The sequence below is a fragment of the Gymnogyps californianus genome, chromosome 3 (genome assembly GCF_018139145.2).
Source record: "Gymnogyps californianus isolate 813 chromosome 3, ASM1813914v2, whole genome shotgun sequence".
NCBI classification, from domain to species: domain Eukaryota; kingdom Metazoa; phylum Chordata; class Aves; order Accipitriformes; family Cathartidae; genus Gymnogyps; species Gymnogyps californianus.
In genome coordinates this window covers 43,588,366-43,600,097 of record NC_059473.1, presented here as the reverse complement: position 1 = coordinate 43,600,097, position 11,732 = coordinate 43,588,366, and the positions used below count along the sequence as shown (strand labels likewise).

The 11,732-nt window shown below is 39.9% G+C and overlaps 1 protein-coding gene across 6 annotated transcripts in view; it reads left to right on the top strand.

Moving 5' to 3' along the window:
* Positions 1 to 973: 973 nt before the first annotated feature.
* ACTN2 (actinin alpha 2) overlaps positions 974 to 11,732 on the top strand; it is a 70,694-nt gene continuing 59,935 nt past the window's right edge. For all 6 annotated transcript variants that reach the window (XM_050893227.1, XM_050893228.1, XM_050893224.1 and 3 more), the window contains exon 1: positions 974 to 1,422. In XM_050893227.1, the coding sequence (XP_050749184.1) occupies positions 1,288 to 1,422 (135 nt within the window). In that variant the 5' untranslated portion in view covers positions 974 to 1,287. The remainder of the gene's footprint in view (positions 1,423 to 11,732) is intronic.

Here is an 11,732-nt window from a genome sequence, read left to right as displayed (position 1 = left end):
TCTAAGTAAGGTTCGAATTGTATCCAGTGTGGACACTGCTAGAGAGGATGACCTTGGCTGATGATAGGTGCGGGCATTAATGACAGGCTACATGAAGAACATAGTAAACTTGCCAATTCCCAGAAGAAACATTGTCGCCAGGGCAACTGAAATGATATGACGTGGGAGATACGGGGCATGCTTGCCAGGATGCTTGATCTCAGTGCTATCTTTTCAGATTTTACCCTGTGGAAAGCATGGGTAAATGGTTCCTGTCACACATTTATAAAGTTATTGGTTCCACAGACCTTTGTATGTGCTTCTTTGTGCCTGCTTTTGGGATGTACTGAGCGTGTTTCCCGGATGAAAAAGATATATGTTGCTTTTCTAAGTTGTGCTTCCATACTTTCTGGTTTAACTCCAGACCTGATCTCCACTGGAAATTGTTTCATCTCTTGGGTGTCCTTGTCTGTGCTGGCCCTTGTGGTCCTTAATCTGAAAAGGAAAGTGTGCAGTGACTCAAGGGTCCACACAGACTTCAGGCTAGTGGTGAACAATGTCAAACTACGTTAGCAAATCATAGATGGGTCTTGAGAAGTAGAAATACATGTCAGTAGAAAGAAAAAAGAGACAAGTATTTTATCAAATTGGAAGGACAGACAGACAAACAGACGAGTAGACAGCAATTTTTGGCCAGAGCGCTTACGGGAGGTGAGTTCCCCCGGTCAGCCTTACCCTCTTGCAGTCAGCTTCGCTGCCCTGTACAGAAAGAGCGCGGCGGCGGCCGCAGCGCCGCCCGCGAGCCCCGTGCTCCTGCCCCGCTCTGCCCCGCGCCCCGCCCGCGGGGGTGGCGGCCCCGGCCCCACTGAGGGCCCCCCGCCGCCTGCGGCCGCCGCCTGGAGCGGGGCTGGAGCCGCCGCCGCCGCCGCGCCACGTGACAGCCCGGCGGGGATAATAAGCCGCAGCAATGAGCCTCACTGGGCTTCTCCGGAGGGTCAGCCGCAGGGACCCGCAGCAGCAGCAGCAGCAGCAGCAGCAGCAGCAGCAGCAGCAGCAGAGAGAAAGGGAAGGAGGGCAGGAGAGAGAGGGAAGGAAGGTCACCACAGGTCAGCACCTACCTGACAGTTTCAGCCTCTGCTCTCAGCAAGACTCATCCATATTCACTCCCTGTCACCTTGGAAAAAGAAAAAAAAGAAAGAAAAAAGACACTGCTACCTACAACCCATCAGCAAGTAAACTAAGCTTAAAAATATACATATATTTAAACGTAGTAGAAGCCACAGCAGCTGAAGCTGATCCCCGGGTAGCATGAGTAGCATGAACCAGATAGAAACAAACATGCAGTACACCTACAACTATGAAGAAGATGAGTACATGACCCAAGAAGAAGAATGGGACAGGGACCTGCTCCTGGACCCCGCATGGGAGAAACAGCAAAGGAAGGTCTGGAAATAAAGTAATTTGTGTCTGTGTATGTGCTTCTGTGTGGAATGATGTCCTCTCTTATTGCCATGCTGCATCTGGAATTGCCAGGGCTGTGCAGTAAGGGGTTCTAATTTTGTAAGAGAATATATTTTATATTGTATAAAGCATGTATATAATATATATTAGCTATGCCATATTTTGAGGATAAAGCATTCACTTTTTGGGTTCTTAAGTGAAACCTATGTAAGATGAAACTAATTTATCAGATTCAGGAGTTTCTTTTTATAGTGCACTGGAAATATTCTGTCGGTACTCCTAGATTTATATATTAGTATTTCAGTAATTTTTAACTTCACTTCCTGGGTCTTCCTTTCGGAAAGCAGACTCTGAATTGATGCGTGTGCCTGATTACTTTTCAAAAACAGTAAATTGCAATTATAAACAGGGAGATGAATGAGACGGTTCAAAATTGGTGTGCAAAAAAAGTTTGTGATATATCTGAGAGCAGACTGAGAAATAGCTTTTGAAATTGTGATCTTGCGAGTCAGCTCTTACTAGAATTTACTCTTAATTCTGACTGAATGATCTGACAAGGAAAATATTGCCTAGAAATATATCTAGGCTAGATTTGGAAAACTGTATTTCATGATTAGATTCCCTGTCTGGGGAAAAACGGGTCTCTCAACTCCTTGGAATATACCATTGTAGAGGAAACGCTTCTTGCCTTTCAGATGTAAGAAAACTATTATGCCAACAAGTACTGCCCATGCTCTTTTTCTGAACATAGGCAGAGATTATAATCCCATCAGCAGTCTTGTCAATGGTTTGGCACTTTAGTAATATTTGCAGTATCTAATTTCAGAACACTGAGTTTTAAGCAGCATATGGAACAGAGAGAGATGAAATATTGTAAAGGATTTGTTACTTCCTAATGTAAAAGGTGATGTTGAAGGCGCAGCTGACAGATCCAGGATTAAAAGGTTATCTGCTGGTTACAAGAATGAAAAAAAAAAGGGGGGGGGGGAGAGAGAGAGAGAGAGAGAGAGAAACGGCGCTCTAGACAATGAGGTTGAATATGCTTTTTGCTATAGGTGAGCAGCTCACTTCAAAAACTTCAGTAGAAGTTGCCAACTTATATCTGATGACAGTCTGGCCCACTGTTACAGTCACAGCTTCTATAAAAGCTATACTATAAAAGTATAGCTATAAAAGCAAGAGCTGTTGGAATCGTTGGGGCCAATGGGTTTGCTTTTCCATTAAAATCGGTAGAGCCAGTGTTTTCCTCTCAGTTTTTACTTGTAGTCTTCCTCCTTCTGTGAGTTTTAGCTGTTTTTATTCATTTTCCTACATTCACACCTGTTCAGATCCTGCTGTATGAGTATAGTGGGAGAAGTTCTGGGCTAGGTTGAAGTTCACTTTTCTTAATCTACCAGCTGCTGCAACTTCTAACCAGTTATTAAGCTGTACTCATCAACACTGGCATTTATTTTAACTTGACACTCTTTAGATGGTGAATTATTCTTTTATGTTTTATAATGAGAATGGAAATTATCTTAGTGCTTAAGTGCTTTAGTGATTTGAAACAGCTCAGCCATAACAGGTCATGGTTACATCTGATTAGGATTCAATTGTCCAGCATTTCAGAGAATGCTGTTTTCAAGATAAAGAAATAACGGGCAGGTTACAGATAGTCAGCACTCTAATGCAGTTTTCCTACAATGCAGATAAATGATAAAAAATAAAGAGAATTTGGATTCTGTAGGCTTTCTTATGTTTACAGTAAGTCTCTTGACTTTTACAGAAGAGCAGGGAGTAGTTAATATAAGACCCCATAGCAAATTTTTTATTTCCATTCCTCCAAACAGCGCTTCAGCAGAACGTCAGGTTTCCACATTGATAAATTAAAGCAGACTCTGCTTTACTTCCATAGAGTAGAGAGATTGTGGTTTTGCTACTTTATGTTGCCAGTTCCCAGGGCTTAGTTTTAATATTAAAGTGATACCACATTTAAATAAAATTTAGGAGAGGCGTTCCTCATTCCTTGTCTTGGAAAGGAGTCTGAATTTATTATTACATGAAAAATAAGTACTGTCACGATAAAGGGCCTGGTAAACTTTATAAAATTTCAAGGCTTCTATCTTTTTCTAATTGGTGCTAAGACAGTTGCAGAAAGTGTTTTCTTTATTTTCTTATTTATTAGGAGAAGATTGCAGATACATGGGCACAGATCTTTGTTCTAACTGGTAATATAATATTGAAAAGTGATCTCAGTGAAGCCCTGGCAGTTGGCAGCATATATTTTCTATTAGACAGTCTTCGAACAAACCAAAAATAAATGCCATTGTTTCTATTGTGGGCTGCCCTCTCCAGACTTGCCATTTCAGTGATATGCCTGGTATGAGATCTGTCAACAGATGCTGGTAACACATGATGACGTCCATAGGATTACAATGGATGTGACACCTAATTATAACCATGGTTCATAGAGTATTATGGTCTGCTGTAATCCAGGCTCCTTGGTGGTTGCAGATGTCAGAATAAATATGAAGTACATGATAGGAAAAGAAGCTGAGTTGTAGCTTAGCTCTATCTCTCTGAATGTGAACAACAATTTAAATGCTTTAGTTGGGGTAACATTCAGCCTGTGTCAAATCAAGAAATCAAGAAAATACAACAATTTGACCATTTGCTGCATTAGACACTGTTGGTAAAAGCTTAAACAGGATCATACGGTTGGAAATTTCAGGCAGCAACTTTAAAGAAAGACTAAATAACAAAAAAAATTGTGTTTTGGATGGACATGCTGTCTTCAGTAGGAACTAATTAGAGAACTACAGCCACAGGTACTGTGGCTACTCAAACCCTGGCGATAGGTGAGCAAGCGGCTGCATGGTGCTTAGTTTTCGGCTGGGGTTAAACCACAACAGTCCCTTTTGAACATGTAGATGGGAACCATGAGATTGGAAACTTCTGAAATCTTCTCCTTGACCCAGTACAATTCCACTGGCCACGTGCACTTAAAAAGCAGTTGAAAGATCTATGAAAGTGGCCCCTTGTTTCTTCAGTGCTACATGGAAATAAAAAAGTATTGGTAATCAAAAAGTCTGGCCAGAAGGGGTGGGATTGTCTTCTTTGCTCTGCTCTGTAACCTTAGGCAAGGTCAGCTCACCTCAGACCTTGGTTTTCCCACTGGTAAAAAGAGGACAGGAGTGATATTTGTTACAACTGATAGAAGTAGTTTGTTCTATGGTATGTCAGACTAGTGATTAGCTGTCTTTCAGTCCCTACCCTTCTGGACTCGAGTGGAAGTAAAAATCATAGTAGCTCATAGTGGAAGACTTAAAACCTAATTTCTCTTCTCTCCATGATAAATTTATTTCTTAAGTTTCCAAAAAAAGTTCAACAAACCCCACAAGCCTTTTAGTTTTCACTAGCCTGTATCTCAATATAACTAAAAGGAACATAGGAAAATGCAGTGTCCCTTAGCTTAGGAAACCAAGCACAACAATGCTACTTAAAACGCAAACGTATTGTTTGCAATGTGTTTGAACTGCCAACACTACTCCTTAGTGAGCTGTGTGTTAAATGGTGCTTTTTCTTATTTGTAACTTCTGCTATAAATACTTTATTATAGGAGCGTGCTTTTTTAAACTTTGACATGAAATGTGGTTTGTTAGTCTTTCAAGGAAGTCTTAAGCCTTCAGGATAAAGATTTGAAGGTTGTGAATCAGGTGTGATCCCTTCTTCAGGACAGTTGTATTGTATTGTAAAGCACTAAACTGGCTCCACATATTTCATATGTGTCTTCTCCAGTCATTCAGACATGTCTCTGACACTGTTGCACTAACACATACAAGGAAAGAACTGGAAACATACTCCTTACCTTACTGATATTATTACAGATGAATGATCTTATTCTAGCTTGCTGTATGGTCCTGATACCACCACTTTGTTAATGCAGAAGGGTTTTAATGTAGGTGTCAATGCAGTTTCTGACCATTTTGATGGCTTTTTACACTGGTATAGAATAAACAAGAAGACTAAGAATATTTATTTACTTTGATATTGCACTGTTTGCGAATGCAAATCTTCTTGATGACACTGAACGCTATGCATGAGTGAGGACTTTGGAAAAGGTTCTTTAGGAAAGAAGCTGTGTCTTTCCAGTCTTCAGCAGTACATATCAGATTACATTTTCGGTGTGATCTGTAAGGATTTATCTGCATTACTTCCTTTGGCTGGTCATAAAACTCCTGTTGTCCTTGCAAATAAAAAAAATGCATTTGGAAGACACATGTATGGCAAATTATTTGGAAGAAGCTACCAGGACTATGAATTACGGACAACATCCTTCTTTTTCTGGTGTTGCTGCAACTTCATTAAGTTCAGCAGATTTGAGAGGTTTATTGCAGCCTGAAAGAGAAATTGACCTTGTGTTCAGTCTGACTTCAGTGTCTATAAATAGAGTTACAGTCAGTGTCCCAGATTCACTCTGAAGTTTGTGTGGTCTTCTATGGATGGAATCTAAATTGATTTCTTATCAGAAACCTTTTCCTGGAAGAAGTCTATGGGTGAGTGAGAAGACAGATGAAGTAGTGGAAGGAAACAGCTTCATTCTTCAACCAGGAAGAGAAGGAGAGAAATAACCAAGCCTGAATGAATGAAAAAGAAATGTAAGGCAGAAAAACATTTGCAGGAGAGGCTGGATGCCACCAGCAAAATTCAGTACTGTAGAACCACTCCTCATGGATTTAAAGGCTCCGGATTGAAATCATTGTCATGGAGAATATAGCAATATCTACAGTGTACAGGGCATTCCAGCCTAGGTCTTGCTCTTTTACTGAGATTATCTGGAAGTAATCAAAGTTGGGGGTTTGGGTGTGGGTTGGGGGGGCGGTGTTTGGGGGTTTTTGTTTGGTTTGGTTTTTGGTTTTTTAGACTGTGCAAAATTTTTTCCTTGAATAATCAGCCTTGGGGTTAAGCTCCCATAGCACACAGAGAAACCATCCATCTCTTGAGGGTTTTTAATGAAGTGACACTTTTTAGCCATGTGGAATACCAGTGGGATTGTTGAGAAGGCACAGAGATTCCCCTCTGCAAGTGAGCAACATGAACAGGGTCTGGATGAGAACCAGCAGTGAATGTAGGAGGTGTAAGAGAGTATCAGCCTTCTCATTACTTTTTCCTAGTACTTACCTGGTAACAGTTGGATATTTCTTATAAAGATGGGGTCCTGGGTTGAGTAGCTTTAGGACTAATTTCAGGAGGGGATTTAATTTGTTAGGAGGAAAATCCTCCAGAGTCAAAAGCAGAATGATAGTGGAAAAATCATGTGCTATACTGAGTCCTACACTGCAATTTTCCGCCTCCCTTACCTCTTATGCACGGAATTAGGATGACATAGGTGTCTTGGGAATTCTGTAGGTTTAAATGCAGGATTTTGTATTACTACTAATAGTTAGAAAAGCAAACAATTTCACCTTTTTAGACTTACTTTTTTCTAATATTCAGCCAGTACTGTGACTGTCTTCTATAGGAGAACAATGTCTTGCCAAATGATACATGCCACTATAGATGCAGAGTGTGTCTTATGGTAACATGAAGTTTCAGCGCTCCAAGGCCAAATGCTTCTCCTCCAGGTGCATCAAGAATTTTCTTTTCAAACAGTGGATGCCAAAACCTCTAGTATTAAGAACACACACACAAAACATCTCTCATTTCCTTTTAAGTCCTGGGTGCTCTTTAAGTGACCTTCTCAGTGGCAGATGGCCCCATATAGGGTCTGACTCAGAACTTGGTAGTCAATGGACAGACTTCATTTTTTTCTGCCACAGCACGTCTTGATTTTTCAGCATATACTGTAGCTGTCCTAAATATTAGACACTGATGCAACAGAAGGACATGGAGTTGCGGTTTCCCTAGTCCTATGAAGATTTGCCGTGAGGGTAGAAGGACTCTGTATAGAAATATGGGATGTGTTTATGGCTTGTTCTGTATGACTGGCCTCTTAGAGATTAGTGCTTGTTAAAATAGTAACATGTTAAATTCCTCTTGCTGATGTTACTTGCATGGAATGGTGCTTGAGAGGAGCATGCTGAAAGGATAGTGGAACGATCATATTTTGTCAGTGTGCTTCATATTCTGTCTTGGAAGCTGTCAATAAGATGTGCAGCTAAAGAGGGCCCTGAATACTGTGGTGCTGGTGTATGAAGGAAAAATCAAAGAAAGCTATTATGAAATTCACTTAACTGGAAATGTTTATGGAGGTAGCTTTTTTGAATGGGAAGGTTTTCTTTATCAATATTAAGTGCGAGAAATCAATGTATTACTCAATATTATATTTTCTATTTAAACTCAAACAGCCCTCTCAATGTTGACCCATTCCAGGCTCTGTATGCTTTTGTTAGTGTCGTCAAATGGATAATTCCTCCAGTCTCAATTCAGCTGTTAATTGCCGCTGACCCCCAAATATCTGCCAGCAATGGAACTGTATGGTTATGAAAAGAAATTATAAGAACCATTTTATAATGGGAAGCAAAAGCTACCTCCTACCTGCACTAACAGATACACACCACAGCCTCCCCTGAAATTCGTATAGTAAAATGTCTGCAGATACGCTGATCCAATTAGTAAGACAATAAGGATTGGAAGAAAGTATGGATGTAAGTGGGTTTCCATAAGCTGCAACCAAGGTGCTTAAGAGCTAGAGAAAAGCTCTGTGTTAAGCAGTGGACTTTGCTATAATCTCTTGGGGGTGGGAGGTCTGCATCTTGCCGTGGATCTGTTTGGGTCACTGGAGAGCTGAAGAGAGAGGGATGGGAGGTGTTTGCTTGGAAAAGCACTGAGGGTCTTCAGCCCTGAGACTGCAGTAAATAGGGAATCCACGCTTATACAATTTGTAGCCCTGTGCAAGCAAAAGCAGGGCTCAGGTATATTCTGTAAGCTAATGAATCCCAGTAAGAAAATATCATGATTATGTCACCAATTTCCAAATCAAACTAAGACAGCTCTGCAAGCTGAATTTTGACTACTTTTTGCCAATGGGGTAGCACAGTTCAAAATCTTCCACCAAAGCCCTTCCATCCTCTTACAAGTAAGACAAAAGGGGTTTCATCATTATGATGGAAAAATCAGATACCAAATGTCTAACATAAATTTAGTCACTGTTGCATAAATTCTGATCCATTTAATGATGTTCAGGTAGTAATTTCTGTTTTGCACTGTACAGTTCTACTGAATTAATTTCAGTGAGACTGAGCATTAGGTTTTTCTTTAGTTGTGAATGGTGAATACTATATAGATATTGGTGGTATTTTAGAAGTTGTATTGCAGAGCCTGCTTACAGAAGAACACATTGGATTTGTATCTGGAATGCAGGTGGACATGATGCAGGAAGAAGCATGTCAGTGAAATAGAATTAGATGGGAATTTGTGCTGCTTAGCTTTGTCCCAAGTCAAAAGACATCCCTCCTGCGTGTTATTTTATATCCTTGCAAGCAAACACATGAAAGTGCTTACACAGTTGGCAAAGTTGAGTTGTTTTGGATGGCTTTACTGCCAAGCATAATTTCTTCTGAGCCCTAATTAGCGGGATAAACAATGTATAACTGATGTGGTATTCCTCTACTGTGAGCAGTGAAAAGTTGCTGACTCTAGGTGAAGATGTCTTTCATGGCTATGCATTCTTTACTGTCAGCTGATACCAGAAGGAGAATGTATTCACATCGAGCACTCCATTTCCTCCTAAATTAAATTTCATTCCTAGCAGTTTGGGGTGATTTTCAAGTCTTCAATGTTTGAAGAACATCATTTCATGACATGCTGTGATGACGCTGTGTGACATTTGTTCTTATAATATCACTGGATTTGTTGTTTTTAAATATGCCTCATATTGAGAGACTGATGCATAAAGCTGATCATAACTACACAGGTGCTATACAATGCTCTTCTTCCACCTGAAAAAATTGGGCGTGTATTTAAAGATAGAAGTTACCTCTTTCCACATCATTTAACCAGCAAACACAATGTTATAATCACCCTCTGTGACAGTTTCTGTACGTATTCTGTAGTAGCTCTTCCTGCTGGCAGCACAAGTAACTCTTCAATACAGATCAAGATAGCATGGTCCTAGTAATCCTCAAACTACTGGTGTGAAAGGATTACAGGGCAGGTGTTACTGCTCTGCAGGAACAGAGCATCTGGAGAGATAGAGGTAGAAGATTTTGAAATGCAATGTTCTCCTTTTAGGAAAGTGTCCCACTTGAAATGGTAGCTTGTAGAAATACACTTCATTCTTTAGAAGGCCTGTCCAGAGGAAAGCAGAAGCTGACAATTGTCTGGCTAATGTTTAGTTAGTTTCCATATTTGGACCTTACATTTCCATGTGTACACACAGGTGAGAAAATTAGTCCTGAATTTATGTCCTAAGTGCAAGAATGGGCACTGCTGCTTCTATGTCTGGTCCCAGTTTTCCCTGCTTTTGAGTTATAAGGACGTATCACTTTGTCCATATCTTCATCTCCAAAATAGTAGTTGTAATACCTATAGGCTGGCTTTACAGATGAAAGTGCCAAGTGTTTACTGTACTTGGTATGAGTAAGATTTTCCATTTACTTCAAATGCTTCCTCCCAACTGCTCTTAACTGTCAGAATCCCTTCAACTTGAAATCTGATGCTTGTTCTTATTTATCTTCAAAAACCTGTAAGCAAAATCAGTCCAGCCATCCATTACTTTGATAACTAGCAGAACCTAATTTAGAGCAGATGGCTTCTACTCTGAACTGCCCCCTAGAAAAGCCTTGCTCACCCCCACTGCCATAGCAGGAGTCTGTGGAAAGTGACTACCCTAGTCTAAAATTAGCATCTGTGATTATTCCTTAAGCGTCTAAGGAAAGGCTCATATTTTTTATAGGTGTTGAACACCCAGGCATTTCCACTGATGTCAGGAGGAACTTCTGTCTATTTTGCACCTCTGAAAATCAGCCTGCTATTTTGGCACTCACAGAAAGGCTTAACCATCTAGCATTAAGTGATATTTTTTTTTAACTCCGTTTTATGTTTAATCTTGGCACCAGTGTAGCTTTTCACTGCTGCAAGACTTAAGACATTGGACTCTCTAATATGAAGAAAATTGGTACCCAGCTGCACTAAATACAAATAAAAAAAATACATAAATGATTGTGTAGCTCTGGGGTATCATTTTACCTAGAGGAGTTTCTTTAGGCTTTGAAAAACCTCTGTCGTCCAAGTTCATCTCCAGCTGTACTCTGGAGCATAGTTCCACCACGCGTTTTCTTTGGCAGAGCAGCTGACCGCCTTTGACTGTACTCCTATCCATAGACTTCCAGTCCCCTTTATTTGCTGCTACAATGATCTTCTGCTATGTACCAGATCATGGAAGAAATTTGAAGCAACCCTCCCTGTTCCTACCACTTCTTAATCCCAAGTCATTTCAGTAATGTAGTTTGCAGTGCAGCCCCACAAGCAGCTGTATCTGTACGTGTACATATTATGTATAATGCACTTATCATCCATCTGGCATTAATATTAAAATACAAACAAAACACCATACATGAAGCTGAAGTTTGCTTGCTTTCCTTTTGTCTGTGGCCTTCATTTCCATGATTAAGCACAGGTCCCAGCATGGCTCCTGTTGAGAATAGATATGCTATAAACAAAGAACTGTGAGTTTAATTGACAAAGCAGTTTGCTTATCACAAACACTGTACTGTCTAAACCCAGGTGTTTATGCTTTCAGCAGTTACAGCCATCATTGTTTGTTATTTACCCATCTATTCTTAGCTGTGCTTGAGAACAGGTTACTTAGTTAAATTTCATATTCATATATAATCAAGCCATCCAAAGATCCTGAGTAATGTTTTGCTTTTTATTCTGTTTTTAAGAAAAGCTCAGTAATTTAGGAACCTGAGCCTCACTAAAAATTATTTAGGAACTCCAGAATTTTTCTGAAAGTCTGCTGGCTTACAGGATATTTTAAATGTTTTAGAAAATGTTACTCTATAGCTAATGCCTCATAAAAAAAAATTAGAGCTTAAAAAAATCAACCCAATATGTTTAAGTAGTACCTTTAACAGCAGAAGTTACCAAATTCTTTAAAAAACAGATTCTTAAAATAAGCATGAAATCAAAACTGAATATTTTTTTTTATTCATCAGTTACAATAGTAAAGAAATTAACATGGACAGATTATATGCTTTGTGTACTGAGAAATATTGCATTGAGTAACCTGGCATATATGCCACAGAGGAGCTTTTTGTTGCATAATTGGGAATTAATGCATGAGGTTTTCCTTTCGCTATACGAAACCT